The 17,991-nt window shown below is 51.8% G+C and overlaps 1 protein-coding gene across 1 annotated transcript; it reads left to right on the top strand.

The window, feature by feature from the left end:
* Nucleotides 1–551: 551 nt before the first annotated feature.
* On the top strand, nucleotides 552–11,694 carry KLK15 (kallikrein related peptidase 15). Its single transcript, XM_063088747.1, has 11 exons — nucleotides 552–599; nucleotides 3,277–3,422; nucleotides 3,909–4,192; nucleotides 4,313–4,449; nucleotides 5,055–5,201; nucleotides 5,245–5,382; nucleotides 6,902–6,998; nucleotides 8,884–9,043; nucleotides 10,346–10,632; nucleotides 10,857–10,993; nucleotides 11,539–11,694. The coding sequence occupies exons 1-11, from the start codon at nucleotides 552–554 to the stop codon at nucleotides 11,692–11,694; spliced, it is 1,737 nt and encodes a 578-aa protein (XP_062944817.1).
* Nucleotides 11,695–17,991: the final 6,297 nt, after the last annotated feature.

Raw genomic sequence — 17,991 nt, 5'->3', positions numbered from 1 at the left:
GGGAAACCCAGCCAGAAAGGATGCAAGGGGAGAAGCCACTCATGTCCTCGAAAATGAGGCTGAGGGGCTAGGACTTTATCGTGGGGATGCTGGGGATCCATGGAGGACTGTGAGCAGAGAAGCAGCACAGTTAAGTCCGGGTGTAGAATGGCCCTCTGGGGCCTTGGGTGGGGGACAAGCTGGGGGAATGGTGCAGACTGGACCGGTGGGGGACCCAAAAGGCTGGATAGGAGTCTGGAATAGTGTCCTGAACCAGGGCCGTGGGGATGGAAAGAGATCCAGGCTGGTGGCATGGTGTTGGGTTCTGACAGGCTGGGGTCTGTCCCCATGCCTAGAGGAAGTGTAGGCCCTCTAGAGATGGGGGACCTTGGAGGAAGAGCAAGTTGAGGGCTGGGGAGAAGGGGATGGGGTTGTAAGAAGAAGTTTCTTAAACAGCATACAGGATGAGTTTGGGTCTGGAAGGATTCTAGTGGAGGCAGAAGAACCCAATTCACCTCTGTTCTCTCTCTCCCCTCCTCAGACTTCAGCTGAGCCCTGGTCCCTCCTCCACAATGTGGTTTCTCCTCACCTTCTTCTTCCTGCTGGTGTCCACAGGTGAGGTGGACTGAGGTTGGATCCAGGTCTGTGGGAATGTGGTGCCCCCTTTTCCAGTATTTCCATGCCCTATGATCTGCCAGCCCCTACCTCACCCAAAGATCACCTGATGATTCTTCCCTCACCCTGGCCCCCACCTCAGCCACCTGCCAATGTCCCTGAGTCCTCACCCCACCATAAGAGCTGCCAGGGGCCTGGGGCTTCTCTGGAGTCACTATGTTGCCTGGGGCCTCTCACTGCCCTTGACCATGAACAAAGCCCTGGGATCACACAAACCTGAGTTTGAATCCTAGAGCTGCCCCTTCCTTGCTGTGTGACCTTCAGGAAATTGCCTCACCTCTCTGGGCCTCGAATGCCTTCTATGTAAGCACCTCCCTACGACACTAATGGAGAGATCCCAGTCGCGTAATGTAAGTGACACACATCATCAGCATTAAACACGTGCTGAGAGGCCAAGAGCAAAGACTCTCGGTTGCAATACTGCCGCTGTCATTTTCTAGTTACTTACCATCTCTGTGACTCAGGCTCCCTGACTGCAATGGAGACAACATTCCTTCCCTCACAGGGTCATAAGGATTCAATGTAGTCATGTGTGAGGCCCTAGCACATGACTTGCCCTGGGTAGTGCCCTGTAAGATGTGCTAGCTTTGCTGAGCACTTAGTATGTGCCAGGCACAGCACTTAGCCCTTACATACAACATCCATATGAGGTGGGCACCGCTGACCTCATTTGACAAGGGAGGGGGCTGCAGGTCAGAAAGGGATGGCCACTAGGTCAAGGTCACCCTGGGTGGCAGGAGAACTCCTGACCATGCTCAGCCACCACCCATGGAGAAATTAATTGTAATCTGATGCCTCTACCCTGGAGAAATTGGGGGGGTAGACTTTCATTAACCCTCCAACCCCAAATGACCCTCACCCCTGTGGGCCCCTCAGACCTCCCCCATGCTTCCAGTCTCCCCTCGGGCTCTTTCTGTGCTCTCTTCCCTGCCTCCTGCCTGCCTGCTGCACCCAGCTGGGGCCTCCGCCCTCCTCTGGCTTGGACTGGCCAGATGCAGCCTTATTGCCCAGGTGTTCAGCCTGTGCCCTCCACTCTTCTCCTAGGACAACCTCACCCTTCCATTGTTAAGCCCCTCGTCCACCACATCCGCGTTCTCCTGGCCTCACCAGAGCCTTTGGCCCAGTTCCTGACCCTGGTGGACAAATGTGGGCATTTGGTCTGCTTGTACAAATCCTGCTCCAGTGTGGGTGTCTGTGTGCATGGCTGTGACCTTGAGGGGACACATCTACATTGTCCAATGTATGGGGCTGTGGTCCTGTGACCTTGAAACATCCCTGATTTTGTCCTTGTGCATGGTGCTGTTTGGGGTGGGGGCTGGGGGAGTTGAGTGTGCAGAGCCCTGCCTGTGTGTCCACATATTGCCCCCATCATGAACCAGATCTCCATATGTGAAACCAGATGAGTGACCTTTAACACCACAGACCTGGCTTGGGGTCTGGTCTAGAGATGGATAAATATGTCCTGTCCTGACCACCTTTGTCTCCAGCTGTGTTTTTGACCTTGAATGCCCAGCCCTGTGTCCAAGTGTTGCCCTGGAATCTGATCACGTAGGTCCATATCTGAGTGCTGGCCCTCAGAGTTGGTGTCTGCAACTTTGACTCTCTACAAAATGGCTTGTGGATGAATCACAGTTTTGACTTTGAATATCATATCTGAGTCTGTGCAGATGTCTGACTTACTTTGGCCATATTTGTGTCCACAACCTGAACATACACATGTATGTCCCCATAAATAAATCAAGTTGTCCTTTGTTAAAAATAATTAATATTTATTAAGCAGTTACAATGGACCATACACCATTCACCACACACACACACACACACACACACACACACACACACACACACACACACACTCACTCACTCTTATTTCATTCTTACAAACAATCCCCATTTTACATATGAGGAAACAGAGACACAGAAAGGTCAAATTTGCTCAAAGTCTCACAGCTAGTATGTTTGAGCACAGGGTTAAGGGCTCCACCTTCTTTGTCCAGACCCTGTGAGCGAATGTGCACATCTGTGACACTGGATGCCAAGACCCACACTGGAGACTGTGAATTTAGATCTGATCTATGTCCAAAGCTGTGTGTGTACATGTCCACGTCTTAACTGTCCGTACTCATTTACACATACAAACATCTGTGCTGTGACTCTTTTGTTTGTGTGTGCTTGCGTGCTGGGATTCTTGAAACTGCAAAACATGTACCTGGCCAAAACTGTGTATCATACATACTGAGTGGCCACATTCGTTTGATGTCTGTGACAATTTGATGACCTTGAATGACAGGCTCTAACTGATCACCTGTCTCAACTGTATCCATTGTCCCTGTCTCCACCCCTAATCACAAACGACTTCTTGCCCTCTGGTCCTTTCCCCTTTCTCTCTCTCCCAGAGTCCTATAGCAAATGGCATGGGGGCTAGCGTTCTGAAGAAAACATGCAGCATCTGTAAAAGCCAGAGAGGACATTGCTTCCAAGCCAATATCAAGGACTTCTTAAGAAATTGGGATAAGGCGTAGGTGAAAAGTAGTAGTGAAGGCAGGGTGCAAGGAAGACGTAGGGGGTGATGAAAAGGTTCCTGTCTTCAGGGATCTTCTACCCCTTCTCCCAGCGACCCAGGATGGTGACAAGATGCCAGAAGGCGAGGAGTGTGTGCCCCACTCCCAGCCATGGCAAGTGGCCCTCTACGAGCGTGGACGCTTTAACTGCGGTGCTTCCCTCATCTCCCCACACTGGGTGCTGTCTGCGGCCCACTGCCAAACCCGGTACGAAAGCAGAGCTCAGGGTCCTGACGTGGCCTGGCTGAGTGCGTTTGCGGGGGAGGCGGAGGCTGCTTCCTGGCTTTGAGTGGGGAAGAGGTGCTGACTAACGGGTTCTGAAAGAGAAAGAAGCTGAAGGCCAAGCCCTTAGGTGAGGAGGGATGAGGATTCCGAACTCTTAGGTCCCTGAAAGAGGAAGAAGGCTGGTAAGTTTGGTTTTGACCCCCTGATGCGGGAAGTGTCTACGGATCTGAGAATCCTGGATTCCGAGGAAGGAAGGGCTGGAGCCTGGGGGTTGAGTTCCAGATGTGTTCCTGACTTCAGGCTTCTTGGTCCCCGAGGGGCAAGGGCCGGAACCATTGGCATCAGTGTCTTAGGAAAGGGTAATGGGATCTCCAGATTACCAAAGGGTCGGGGGACCCCAAGTTGCCTACGCTTTGATCTTTCTATCTACTCCTCGTTCCACTTACGGGTAATCACGCGCCCACACAGCTTCATGAGAGTGCGTCTGGGCGAGCACAACCTGCGCAAGCGCGATGGCCCAGAGCAACTGCGGGCTGTTTCGCGCATCATCCCACATCCGGGCTACGAAGCGCGCAGCCACCGCCATGACGTCATGTTGCTGCGTCTAGTCCGGCCCGCGCGCCTGACCTCCCAGGTACACCCCGTGGCGCTGCCCTTGCGTTGCCCCAGGCCAGGTGAGGCCTGTGTGGTATCCGGCTGGGGCCTGGTGTCCGACAACGAGCCTGGGACCACAGGGAGCCCGGAGTCACAAGGTGCGTGAAATGATGGAGCCGGATGTCAGGCCTAGGGGAACCCTATTCTCCAGGGCTCTTGGGCGGAGGGGACAAGGGCTGGAATTTATGGATCTGCTCCAAGTCTACTGTCCTCCCCAGTGAGTCTCCCAGATACGTTGCATTGTGCCAACATCAGCATTATTTCGGACACATCTTGTAACAAGGACTACCCAAGGCGCCTGATGAACACCATGGTGTGTGCCGGAGTAGAGGGCGGAGGCACGGACTCCTGTGAGGTCAGAGCCAAGAGGGGACCATCAGGTGGAAGAAGAAGGATGGGGACAGGTTTGAGAGTTAGGATAGGGTTGGATTTTATTTGCTTTAGGCCAGAGAAGATGTTAGGGTTAGGTTTGGAGGTAGAGTAGGAAGAGCAGTTAGAATAGGGTGAGAATGGGGTGAGTACAGATGGGGATAGGGTTGGATTGCATATGAGGTGGATGATGTGGCAGTTGGTTTGGGATGACATGAGTTGGGGTTAAGAATGGGAACAGGTTTGGTTTGATTTGGGATGGGAAATATGTTGGGGTTGAATTGGGATGGGGTAGATTTCGTTTGGTATGCAAAAGAACATGCAGATTGGGATTGGGTTACATTGATGTGAGGATGGACATGGGTTTGGTTTAATTTTGAATGGGGAAGATATGAGGATTGGGTTCAATTGGGTTTAGCTTAGTTCAGCTGGGGTGGGGTTGCATAGGGGTGGGATTGGACATGGGTTGGGTGAGTCATATTGAGTTAGGTTGGGGTTGGATTGGGTTTTGGTTGAGATTGTGAATGGCGATTAGTGTGGGGATTCAGGAGGTTCCCACTAAACCTGAGACCCTCCTCCTTATCCCCACAGGGTGACTCCGGGGGACCCCTGATCTGTGGGGGTGTCCTGCAGGGCATTGTGTCCTGGGGTGATGTCCCTTGTGACACCACCACCAAGCCCGGTGTCTATACCAAAGTCTGCCGCTACTTGGAGTGGATCAGGGAAACCATGAAGAGGAACTGACTATTTTGGCCTACCACCTGTGTCCCTGACTGAGCAGAAGCCCCCACAGCTGGCTTGCAGCCTCATCCTGACCTGGGACAGAACTGGGCCATCCCCCAAGACCCTGTCCAAGGCCCAGATGTTACCCAAGAACTTGTCCTGCCTGAAGCCAAAGCTGATGCTCAAGGTCACCTGTGTAACACCAAGAAAACAGAGCTCTGATCCAAGTTTCTTTGTAGGAGTTTCTGTGACTTTCTTCTGGGAACGAAGGGAAATGAAAGCCAGAGATTGGGTGGTGAACCTAGAGACACCATACACTGTTACTTTTCACTCACTGCCCCCATCCCTAGTTGTGGAGAAATGGCTTGAAGCCGGTCTCTCTGTTCATTCAATACATATGACCATCTGTGTTTTCTTGAACAAGAGGCCGAATCTCACTCAGCCTTAGTTTCCTCTTCTGTAAAATGGGGATCATCATACTGATTACCTTATAGGGATTAAATAAGGTAATTCATATAAAATGATGAGAATAGTGTCTGGCACTGAATAAATACTCTGTACCTGTGGACCCCAGTATAAGGACTCAGCACACACTAAATTACAAGAGTGACTTCTTTTTCTTCAGGATTGAGTTCTGCACTTCCTGATAGCCATGGCAAAAAAGCAAATAATCTCCTTTCCTTAGCCAGGTTCCTGACATACAGCAGAGCCTGGGACCCTGTGAGCTGCTTTGATTTTACTAAAGAGCCAAGGTAACATTGTTGCTTATGGGTTTACTGCTGAAGCTGCAGGAATCTAGTTCCTGATTCTCTTTAGAGACCCGAAAATGTGAATTTCAAGGCCACTGAATGTTGAAGTACATGAACCTGTCTCGAGACCTATTGTATTAGCAGAGTGGGGGGATGGTAATTGAAATTTGTGGGGAAGATGATCTTGAACTGGGAGGACAGGTAGTCCAGATCTCTGGGACTTTGGAGAACATGACCTCGAGCACCTATATCGGGGAAAAGGAGTGGGAGAGTCATTGGGACCCCAACATTGTTTGGGGGTATACTGAACTTAGAAATGCTAAAGAATTTACTCTGGGAGACTACTAAAACTTCATATTCCTGTATCTGGGGGTGCTAGGATTGTAGGGATGTATACCCCAAAATTTTCTTATGAAAGGAACAGTAGCTTTGGGGACATAGATCTCAGGTCTGGGAATGCAAGAATTGGGGCATTTTGAAAACCAAGGCTTGTATTTCAGTGGAAGCTGGCAACTGAGAATTTGGTTCTGAGTGGGTGCAGGGAATCAGAGCCCTCACTGCTGGTATTTGGAAGTACACCGGGTCTTGGAGTTCAGGGCCTTACTTAGGGCTTAGGTATATGAGGTTTTGATGGGGGCAAGTGATTCATCCGCCCTCCTGTTTCTGCTCCCTCTCGTCCCCCCTCACTTGTCTCACTGGCTTTGTCCCCCCCCAAAGCAAGGCACCAAGAGCCACAGGCCCTGCCCCACCTGGCCTCAGCCCTGGGAATGCATCCAGTGTGATCATGATCCAGGGCCTGCAGGACAACAGGTGCTGGCTCTCCCTCTCCTTCCACAGCTCTGAGGATGGGAGGGGATAATCCAGCCCCCAGGCAGCAGGGGCAGGGCCTTGGCCAGCATCTAGGTGCCAGCAGAGCAGGGGCGGGGCTCTGAGGGGATGAAGGCTTTTAAAAGGCTCTTAGGGGAGGTTCCCAGCACCTTGCTCACCGCCTGCCTGTCCCTGGACACCTCTATCACCATGTGGTTCCTGGTTCTGTGCCTCGCCCTGTCCCTGGGGGGGACTGGTGAGATAGTGGAGGGATGAGGGAGGGGGAGTGGGCCCTGACTCATGCTGCCCTCACCCCCCATAATCCTTCCCCTTTCCTCACACCCAGCTTTGTCTTTCCAGCCCACAGCTCTCCACAGACCAGGGTGCTAGGCTCTTTCCTGTCTCTCCCAGCCCCACCCTAAAATCCTACCTCCAGCCCACTACACAGCCAAATTCCTCACAGTCCTCATTCCCACACTAGGTCCCTACTGTCTCCTAGGAACCCTCCATACTTTCTACTCTGCCCCAGTCAACTCCCTATCACCAGCCACTTTACCAAAAGGGCAGATTCTGTGCCATCTCTGTCTTCTCTTTGGGGGGGACCCCCAACTCTTCCATGGAGCTCCCCTAAGCCCACTGGACTCTGGGACCCTGATGATCCCCTCCTACCCCCTAGTTCACTATGGCCCAATGGTCTTGCTCCTGAGTCCACAAATCCCTCCATACCCAACGACTTCCCATCCAGAAGTCAGTTCTCAACTGTCCTCCAGACCCTGACATCTGATCCTACACCCAACCTCCCAGGTACCCCAAATTTCATCAGACAACCCCATTTCCCAAACAGACTGGTGTGTGACACCAGATGGGCCCCCTTCTTGGTATGGGAAGTCTGCAAAGGTCTCTTCTATCTTTGCCCCAGAACCCCATCGAGCACCCCTAGCCTTCTCTCCAAGGAAAAACACCCAAACCCCCCAACTACATACTTTTTTCCTGGTAGAATTTCCATCCCTCCCAAAGCTCTGGCGCTTCTCCTCCTCCTGAATCTCTCCAGCACAGCTCTGGTTTTCTGGAAACCACCCACAGGATCCTGAATACCTTCCTAAACCAGCTATCCTGCCCTGACCTCCCTCCCCCAAGTGCCCCAATATGTGATTCTAAAACCCCACATCAAATGGGTCCTCCACTCCATTCCCACAGCTGCTTGGCCCCCGTTTTGACCTCTTTATTCCCGTCCTCGGACTACCTCCAAGAGAACTCCAAATCCCTCCAGTGCCCTCAGACCATGAACCCCATCCCCATGAAAAACAGACCCTGTCCCTCACCCTATCCCAGCCTCGCCCTATCCAAGAATGACTATCACTCACTCCTTGCTCCTCCTGAGCCCCAGCTCAGCCCTGACCCCAGCCCTATCCCCCAAGGCCCTCATTCCCTCTTAGATGCCATTCCTGGTTCACAGAACCCCAAAAACTCACAAGAGCGCACTCCCAGCCTTAGCCCTAACCCTTTATTTTACCCTTTCACTTAGAAGCCCCAAATTGTAATTCTCCCACTCCAGCTGATCCCTCTCCAGTCCCAATCCAGGGACCCCAAATAACCCCCAAATTCCCCACCCCAGATGCACTTCTTGACCTTTCAGACCTGATTTCCTAAAGCTGCATCCTTTTCTGAACCCTGAAAGCCCAATCTAGGCCCTGTTTCCCCAGCCTGGGAGCCTCTTAACCCTCCAAATCCTTCCTCTCTCAGCCTCTGATCCTCTCCCTTGGGGCCTTTATCCCTGGATACTGGAAGCCCTTTCTATTCTCCCAACTCACCACTTCTCATCCCAGTCCAAGACCCCAAATCACTTCAAGTGACCAGACACCCAGACCAAATGCCTACTCCAGACACTGTCTTCTGTCTCCTTTCCTGATCCCTGGGGTCTGCTCTGTTCTGTGAGCATAAAGTCTCCCCACCCAAGACCATCCACCAACCCGCAAACCCAGGGAATAGTCCAGAATTCCAGGCCCTTCCCACGTCCCCAGACCCCCAGCCCTGGTTCTCTGCCCCATGTCCCTACAAACCCACAGCACAGCTCCTTCTTCCAGCCCAGTCCTCCAGCCCCTCCTGCCAACCATGCTCCTGACTCAGCACCCCCTCTGCAGGCGCTGTGCCCCCCATCCAGTCCCGAATCCTGGAAGGCTGGGAGTGTGTGAAGAACTCACAGCCCTGGCAGGTGGCTCTGTACCATTTCAGCAACTTCCAGTGTGGGGGCGTCCTGATACACCCACAGTGGGTGCTCACGGCCGCCCACTGCCTCAGCGAGTGAGTGGGGCCTGGGGTTTGGGGAGGGAGTGTCTGTGCTCCACGGGAATAAACAGCTGTGCCTTTCCGCTGAGGTGACCTCAGACGAGGCTGTGGAACTGTGGGAGAGAATGAAGGTGCTAGTCCATGTCCTATGGAGAGAGGCAGAGCTGGGCCTGGATCACCCTCTCCATGGCACCTGGGTCACCCTCTGTGTCTCTCCCTGTGCCTCCTGGTATCTGGCAATGTGTGTATCTCTCTGTGTGACTGTGTTTTGGTCTCTCTTTCCCTCTCTCTTCTCTGTCTCCATGTCTCAGTGTCTCTCCCCGTCTCTGTCCATGTCTGGGCGTCTCTGCGGCCATCTCTTTCCCTGTATGTCTCGTCCTCAGTCTCTCTGCCCCTCTCTCTCTCTCTGGGTCTCTGCCTCACTCCCCCTCCCCCATCACTCCAGCTCACACACCCAGGAGGGGCCTAAGAGGACCCCCCTCCCCCAGAGAGAAGGAAGAGATTGATCCCCAACATGTGTGTGTGTTGTGTGTGTGTGAGGGGACACTGCTCACTGTGTCCAGCCCCACCCTGCAGGACACTGAGTCCACTCTGGGGAGACCCAGGGAAGGACTGGTTTGAGCTGGAGCCGGGTGGGGGCAATTGAGGGGAAGAGGAAGAAGAGGGAGAGAGAAAGGGGAGGGAAGGGGGCTGGGAGGGAACGGGGACTTCGACCTTGGGCTGCGGGCCAGACTTCGGGCTGCGGGCCAGACTTCGGGCTGCTGGCAGGCCTCCCGTCCCTGCAGGACAGCCCCAGCTGCAGCTGAGCTGCTCTCAGGCCCTGCCCCTCCTCCTGCACCTGCCCCATCCCCCTCCATGTCCTCCCTCTCTTTCTCTCTGTCACCACCTGGCTTCCCCTCTGCCTCTACTTCTCATTCTCTCCTTTTACTTCCTGTGTCCCGTTCTCATTTTGTCCAGTTCTCACTCCCTTCCTTGTTCTGTCCTTCTCACTCCCTTTCTCTTCCCTTTGTCTACTTTTCACTGTCTCTCTCTTTTCTCTTTCTTATCGAGTCTTTTTTTTGCTCCCTCTTCCTTTCAAATTTTCTCTATCCTTTTATGCTGTTTTTCACCTCGTTTGTCTATTTCTGCATTTGCCTTTCGCACTCTCACTGTCTCTTTTTCTCCTTAACTCTATTTTTCCTCCTCTCTCCCCTCATCCCCACCCCCATGTTTTTCTATTTCTCTTTCTGTCTTTTGGGACCCTCCCCCATGTTTCCCTGCCTCATATCCCTTTTCCCCTCCTCTCTCCTCATTCCCTCCATCACCATCTTTCTCCAGGAATTACCAGCTCTGGCTGGGCCGCCACAACCTGTTTGAAAACGAAGACACAGCCCAGTTTGTCCAGGTCAGCGAGAGCTTCCCACACCATGGCTTTAACCTGAGCTACCTGAAGAACTACACCCGCCACCCAGATGAGGACTACAGCCACGACATCATGTTGCTCCGCCTGAAGGAGCCCGCCAATATCACAGCCACTGTGAAGATCCTGGACCTGCCCACCCAGGAACCAGAACTGGAGAGCACCTGCTTCGCCTCCGGCTGGGGCAGCATCACACCAGAGAAGTGTATGCTTGGGCCACACAGTGCAGTCTGGAGCCCAGACACCTGGGTCTAAGGGATGTGGGGCTAAAGAACCAGGTGGGGTCTGGTTACAGTCCTTTTGTGGGTTTTTTCTGGTGGCTGGTTGGTACAGGGATCCAAACCCTTGACCTTGATGTTACAAGGTGGCGCTCTAACCAAATGAGCTAACCAGCCAGCCCAACAGTCCTTTTTTCTCCTTTGCCCATAGTATCATACCCAGATGAACTGCAGTGTGTTGACTTCAAACTCCTGCAGAATAAAGTGTGTGAGAAAGCCCACTCCCAAAAGGTGACAGAATACATGTTGTGTGCTGGGCATCTGGAAGGCGGCAAAGACACTTGCGTGGTAAGCCAACCCCTCCCCCCAGTGGCTTGAAGAGCTGGGGGAGGGGACTCATTATGAACTAGGTTCTGAGAGCTAACTAGCCATCTGCTCCTCTGCTGTTTAGCTGTAACCACCCACTCAGTGCCATAGCTCCCGCCTCCATTTTCCCCTCTCCATCCAGATACCACCTGCATCTCACTCCTCCACATCACAGTTCACCTGTTCTCCCTTTAACACATATTTACTGTCTAGTCAGAGAAAGCTTCCTTGAGAGGAGGTCTCTGAGATGAGCCCTGAGGTGGGGAGGGTCCTGTAGGTGGTCTGCTCCTCCTCCTGCTGACCCATCTGCAGGAACTGTCTTCCTGGACCCTGCCCACCATGCAGGAGCTGGACTCTGAAGTTTCTTCCCCATTGTCCAGAACCCAAGCCACTGTTGCATCTGTTAGAATCCCCACCTACCTTCTGGGAGTGGGCTCTGGAATCCCCAGATCTGAAAGCTGGAACTGCACAGGCAGAATTCAGGCCCCGCTGATCTTTCTCATTCACTGTCCCCCTTGTGTTCCCAGGGTGACTCAGGGGGCCCACTGATCTGCAATGGTGTGCTTCAGGGAATCGCATCATGGGGCCACATCCCGTGTGGCCTCCCCAATAAGCCCTCCATCTACACCAAAGTGCTGCTCTATGTACAGTGGATCAAAGACACCATGGCAGAGAATTCCTGAATGCCCTGTCCTGTCGCCTTCCAGTAAAATCGAATATGCATCAAATGAGCGTCAAGTTCGGGCATCATCTGGCCTTCAGACACCGGGCACCTGGGCACCTGGACTCTCAGTACCCACCTGGCTGAGGCTAGAGCCTACCCGAAGCTGTCCCAGTCTTGCGCCCAGAGGCATGTGGCCAGGAGCAGGTGGAAAGAGAAGGAGCCATGACAGGTGTAGATAGTCAGGGAAAGGGTCAGATCCTAAAAAGGGGCTGGGCCTGACCGACCTTGCCCTTGCAGGGGAAGGTTGGTTATGGGGGCAATGGAGAGTCGAACGCTGAGAGGTTGGTTGGCGCCTACATTTTATTGTGGCAGGGAAGTCGAGGAAGAGGGATGGAGGGATTGATTTCAAGCCACACCTTCCCGGGGAGGCGCCTGTTCCGCAGGAGGGCGGAGCTTCACCAAATGCTGGGCGGTACTTTGTCCTTCTGGAGGCAAGAGTGGACATTCGGGGTGGGGCTGGGCCGCGGGGAGAGAAGTTCTGATGCCGAAGGTCCTGGCTGAGAGGAGGGAGAGTGGCTTCGGGGCGTGGCCTCCGAGGGCTGGGCACTGGGGGCGGGGCCACACAAACTAGCCACACTGCCCGGGGATGGACAACTGTCTGCTCAAAGAGGGCAGAACGGGAGAGGGGTGTTGGACTTCCAGGGTGGGCGCACTGTGAGGACCCAGTGGGCGGTGACAGAGCTGCCAAGGGCGAACCCTAGCCAGAGGGGTGGGATTTGTCACCTGTCCTCGGAGGGCGTGACCTGTCCTTAGGGAATGGGGCCTCAAGGGAGGTCTAAGCTCGGGGGCGTGGCCACGCTGAAGGGGACGGGCCGGCATCTGGCCGCGGTTACCGGCCAGCGTCCTGAGAAGTTCGGGTACTATTCCTTGGAGAGACTTGAGGTGTCGCTCTGGGTGGAGCATGAATTGGGCAGGTCCCAGATACGCTTTGGGTCCATGTCTGAGCTCTGCTGTTTGGATATGCCCCTTGGGGCCCGTTGCTGCAAGGCCCGCCGCTGACAGCTCATCTGCCGCACCCTAAAGGGCGTCCATTTGCCTTTGCTCCACATGCCCACTTGGTTTAAATAGGACAGGGCTCCTGGGGGAGGGGGCGACGTGGGCCGTTGGACTCTGCGTCCCGCCCCAGGCCACGCCCCATCCCTCGCGGCTGACTCCCCTCCGGGTCCGCCCCCATCAAGCCCGAGGCCCTGCCTCTGCTCTCCCCAGGCCCCGCCCTCTGCCCTGCCGAGGCCCCGCCCCCTGCTCCCGAGTCCTCGCCCTCACCGGCCCACAGCATCAAGGCGCTGGCACACCAGCACAAGTAGAAGGTCACCAGGTAGGATACCTGTGGCCTCGGGCTGAGCATCTTGCAGTTGATTGCAAAGAGCGTCAGGCTGAGAAGAATCAGGAGCCCTGCACCGGGGTGGGGCCACAGAGGGACAAGAGGCTGGACAATGACCCCGGGGACTCCAGGAAGAGAAGACAGACAGAGACATCCTTTCCCACCCTCCAGGACAAGCAGAGAGGAACACACACATACATACACACACGACAGAAAGATACCTGGGAGGGGAAATGAAAGATGATGAAACGGTGGGAGGGAGAGACACCTCCAACAACACACACCCTGACTGAAAAAGAGAGTAGAACTGAGGTACAGAGTGGGACACGCATCCCGAGAGACACGCAGAGACAGCAGGACAGAAAGTCCAGATACGTCTCCTCAAAGGCAGGAGGAGAATGTGAGTACGGGGAGGACGCCGTCCCTGCCAGCCAGCACTTACCAATGCTGATGCTGAGGCAGCTGAAGACAAAGTCGACCTTGTTCAGGCGGCGGAAGACTGGCCGGAAGGAGAGGATCATGGAGGGGAGGAGGACTAGGCACAGGGCAAGGGCCAGGAACATGAAGCCCGCGCTCATGTGGATGAGAACTGGAGGAAAAGGGGAACAAACGCCCTGCAGTCATCCTCCGGACATTCCTTCAAAGTCATCCCCCCTGACACCCATGAGAAGCCCAACAGAAACCCCCACAGTCCGGCTGCAGACAACCTCAAAACCACCCCCACTCACATCACCAAAGTCACCTAGACACCCCAAAATAACTTCACTCTCACTAATAAAGTCACCCATAGGCACCCCTAAAGTCAACCCAAAGTCATCCCCACTCACTCTCAAAGTTGTCCCAAATCACCACCACTACTCCAAACTCAACCCCCAGACACCTTCACAATTAACCCCACGTATGCCCCGAAGGCCATCCCACAGATGACCCCCCCAGTCACCCTCATTCACATTCTCAAGGTCAGTCCACAGAACCATCTCGTTTCTAGAGTCACCCCCCCCAGACACCCCAAAAGTCACCCTACTCATACTCCTAAAAGATGTTCCACAGCAGCTCACATTAAGGCCCTCAGTGTCACTTCCAGACACCCCCAATAGCACCCTCAAAGTTATCCAAGACACCTCAGTCACCCCAGTCATCTCCAAAGTCACCCTACTTCTACTACAGTCTCTCCCAGTCTCACCCCAAGGTCCCCTAGTGATCCCATTCACATGCCCAGAACCTCCCCAGACATTCCAATGTCACCCCCATTTACACCCCAGAACCCCCACACACAGATGTACATTCAAGAAAAACTTCCAAATCAAATACTCTAAAACTGACGTGTGCAAAAGTTCAGTTCCAGTTTGCAATTGATATTTATCCAATTTACATTTCCAGTGTAAGAGAATTTCAGCTCTTTCTGAGAATTACATTTCCTCTTAGCCCTTTTTCCACTTTCCCTACTTTTGAACAGTGCATGACTGTTTTAGCCAAATGAGCTAAGACCTCGTCTGCTTTGTTTCTGGCAAACTGCACATCTCTAACACCTAACTAGAAAGTGAAAAGTTCATCATATATACAGAAGAGCAACAGCACTCTCAGGACTTAGGGAGACAACAGTCCCCTCGGTTCTTTTCACTCATAGAAGAATCAAGAAGCAAAGGTCAGGAGGAAGGGACCAAGCCAGAAACCAAGACCTCAAATGAAGAATCTGGTCTACCCAGAACAGCAGCCTGATGTCTCTCGGGGGATACCCTCCACCCCAATCACATAATACTGGTTGAGGCTTTCTCATGACATACTCTGCCCTCTGGGCCACAAAGGTAGTCATGTGATTCTGAATGAGCCAATCACAGTGCCCCATGCCCCAGCCCCTGCAATGGCCCAAAGATGGGCACATGACCAAAGCCAACCAATCAAGATCTGCCCTAGGACTTTTTCTGACTGAAGCTGTCAAGGATGAGTGCTTTCTCCTCTAGTCTAGAGGATTATAAGCCTGAAACTGCCTAACCCGTGGACCCAGCCTCTTGGGGAGAGGAAAACTGACAGGGTAAAACAGAAGAAAAAGCAGACAAGAGAAAAAGAAAGAGAGCTGAGATGACACTCTAGTGCTTGGCTGTCATTAACCCAGAGACCATCCCACTCTGTGGTTTGGTTGGAATGAGCGGACGTTTGCAGCTTACTTCCCCACCATGCATTTTGCTCTCCTGTCCATTTCCTACACTCAGCCCCAGCCAATCAGCACACTGCATTGCTCTGGCCACCATAATTGTTTTGGGGTGCCCATGTGACCCAAGCCACACAAGACTTTTGCAAGAACTTTTGGCATCCTTTTTCCTACCAGACTTGGCAGGTGTTAGCAACTCTGCCAAGTTGTTAAAGAGCTCTCCTAGTCATTGTCTGATCTCAGATCGCTTTCCCACCCTGCCCTGTTCTATACTGCAAGGACTACACTTCCCGGCCTCCTTTGCTCACTGGCTTATCACAGTGTGTTTGGCTAACAGGAAGGACTGGCAGAAGACTGGCTCTGGGAGGAGGGGACAAGCCAGGGTATTTATTGCCCTCTCTATCGCTGCCTCTGAGCAAATCCTACCATGGGTCTATGCCTTCCAGATGGCTCCAGTTTCTGGACTATAGTAATACCACCTACTCCCTTTGTCTTTGTAGCAGGGGGGAGTAGCAGCTTCCTGTAGTCGCTAATTCTTGGTTTGCCTCATCATTCCATACTTGGCTTCTCAGCTCTTCTGTTACCCATGAAACCAATTCCCCATATTTAATTCCCTCTGAAGAATCTAGAACAATTTGTTTTCCTAACTGGACATTTAACTTGCCACTACACAGAGCCTTGAGAATAAAGCCAGTTCAAGTAGCCAAGAAATAGTAATATCTGATGCTATCGCTTAGATCCCTGAATCCAGCCATGCCTTAAGGCATTCCTACCCACACCCTTTTTCACTCAGATAAGCTCATAAATTTCTTCTTTCAAGCTAGTTCAAGTTAGGGCTTCTGTCACTTGTGATCCAAAGACTCCTGACTAATTTGGATCTCTTCCTTAGGACAGCAGGGAGCACAGGATTCAATGCTCCTTGCATATCACTCACCAAAATTACAATCAAACCCTAAAAGAAAAAACATTTAATTTTAAAAATAGAATTGAATGTTCACCAAAAATCTGGAGGGAAAATAACTTCCCAAAGCCAAGAAGCAATCAATAAGGTCACAGAGGCAAAGACAGAGAAATCAGACTACATAAAAATCCTAGATGTCTCCACCTTAAAAAAAATAATAAAAACCTTCATAACCTACATGTCATTTATTTATACCATCCATAAAGCTTTGTACATTCTCAGCATTCAATAAATGGTAATTTATTTAGAAAGAGAACTATAAAACTTCCATGTATGTTTAGAAAATAAGAAACATATCTGAGGGTACTTCAGAAAGTTTGTAGAGGGCCAGCCCCGTGGCTCACTCAGGAGAGTAAGGCGCTGGTAGCGCCGAGGCCACGGGTTCGGATCCTATATGGGGATGGCCGGTTCGCTCACTGGCTGAGTGTGGTGCAGACCACACTGTGCCGAGGGTTGCGATCCCCTTACTGGTCAAAAAAAGAAAGTTTGTAGAAAAGTGGAATTGAAAGGTAATACAAATCTTTCCATGAACTTTTTGAAGTACCCTCATATATACATACCTATATGTGTGTGTATGTAGTTACATGCATATAAACATATAGTCATTTTCTCATATATGCAAAGAATATGACTAGAAGAACACAAGAGCTTAAAAATGATTTAGTAACAATTGTTGCCCCCAGCGAAGGGAACTGGTGGGATGGGGGACAGAAATAAGAGAGAGACTTTTTTTACTTTTTCAAATGTTGAACCATATAAATATATGACCTATTCAAATAAAATTAAATGACTTATTCAAATAAAATAAAAGCAATTTAAATTTTAAAATAAAGAAAAAATTTAAATCACACCAAATCTTAGAACAAATGGAGAATGCAATAAACATTCACCATTCTTTTTTGTCTTCCCAGCACCTCTGAATGCCAGTCCTATGCTTGGGGAATTTCTCAAACTTCTGCATTCATCCTCTCAATAAGGAAACCAGACAACTGCTCTCCCAGCCTCCCTTGCAGCTGGGACATCAGCATGTGACCAGGCTCCACCAATAGGATAGAGCCAAGCTGGACTTGGCATTGGCAGCCAGAAGAAGTGAGCACGGACTTCATTCTGGTAGGGGTAGCCACAGCTACCTCCAGGGTCCCAGGGCAGCAGAGAAAAGGGTTCCCCAGTAGAGTCTGGGGCCTGGAGACAGTGCAGTCCCCAGAGCAAGTTCCAGTATGTGTACCCAGCCAGCCAGTTCTCCAGGGAGTCTTTGGATATGTTCCTGGTCACTCCACCCTGGAACCCAGTTCTTTGGCCTTGCAGAGATTCCGTAAGCTCCCCAACATCCTTTATAAACCTATTTTCTGTTTAAACCAGCTTCTGTGGCTTGTTCTGAGAATCCTGACTTTTATAGTGAGTGTATATCAAAGCCTTACAAAGTTTCATTATCCTTTTTGAAGCACTGCTATTCTGCTCCTGGGAATCTATCTTTGAAGTAATTATGGTCAAATAAAATATCGTAAATACGTGGAGAAATTATACACAGTTGGTTTTGCCCACCCAGCATCCACCTCTCTTTTGGCAACAGCAACTTGATTTTGTTCAGAGGAACATTCCTCCTACCCTCTGTTCTGACAGAAACGACCCCTCCATTGACTCTTAGGAAAATTGAGTGAACCAGACCCAACCAATCACAGCATGACATCCTCTTGGCCACAGCAACTGGTTCAGGGAAGAGCAAGAAACCCCAGGGAATTAAATCTGATCCAATCACAACTAATACTGAGACCTTTGCTTGAGGGCCACCAAGGACACCCTCTTCTGTCTTCCCCATGTTTGCCAT

Source organism: Cynocephalus volans, chromosome 3, assembly GCF_027409185.1.
Source record: "Cynocephalus volans isolate mCynVol1 chromosome 3, mCynVol1.pri, whole genome shotgun sequence".
Classification (NCBI taxonomy): Eukaryota; Metazoa; Chordata; class Mammalia; order Dermoptera; family Cynocephalidae; genus Cynocephalus; species Cynocephalus volans.
This window is presented reverse-complemented; position numbering and strand designations above follow the sequence as displayed.

What these genes read in the sequence shown, in the direction of transcription:
- KLK15 (XM_063088747.1), top strand. Translation starts at nt 552, where the DNA reads ATGTGGTTTCTCCTCACCTTCTTCTTCCTGCTGGTGTCCACAGGTGAG. An exon ending in CCTGTCCCTGGGGGGGACTG is followed by an intron (nt 6,999 to 8,883) that starts GTGAGATAGTGG and finishes CCCCCTCTGCAG; the next exon opens with GCGCTGTGCCCCCCATCCAG. An exon ending in GCCGCCCACTGCCTCAGCGA is followed by an intron (nt 9,044 to 10,345) that starts GTGAGTGGGGCC and finishes ATCTTTCTCCAG; the next exon opens with GAATTACCAGCTCTGGCTGG.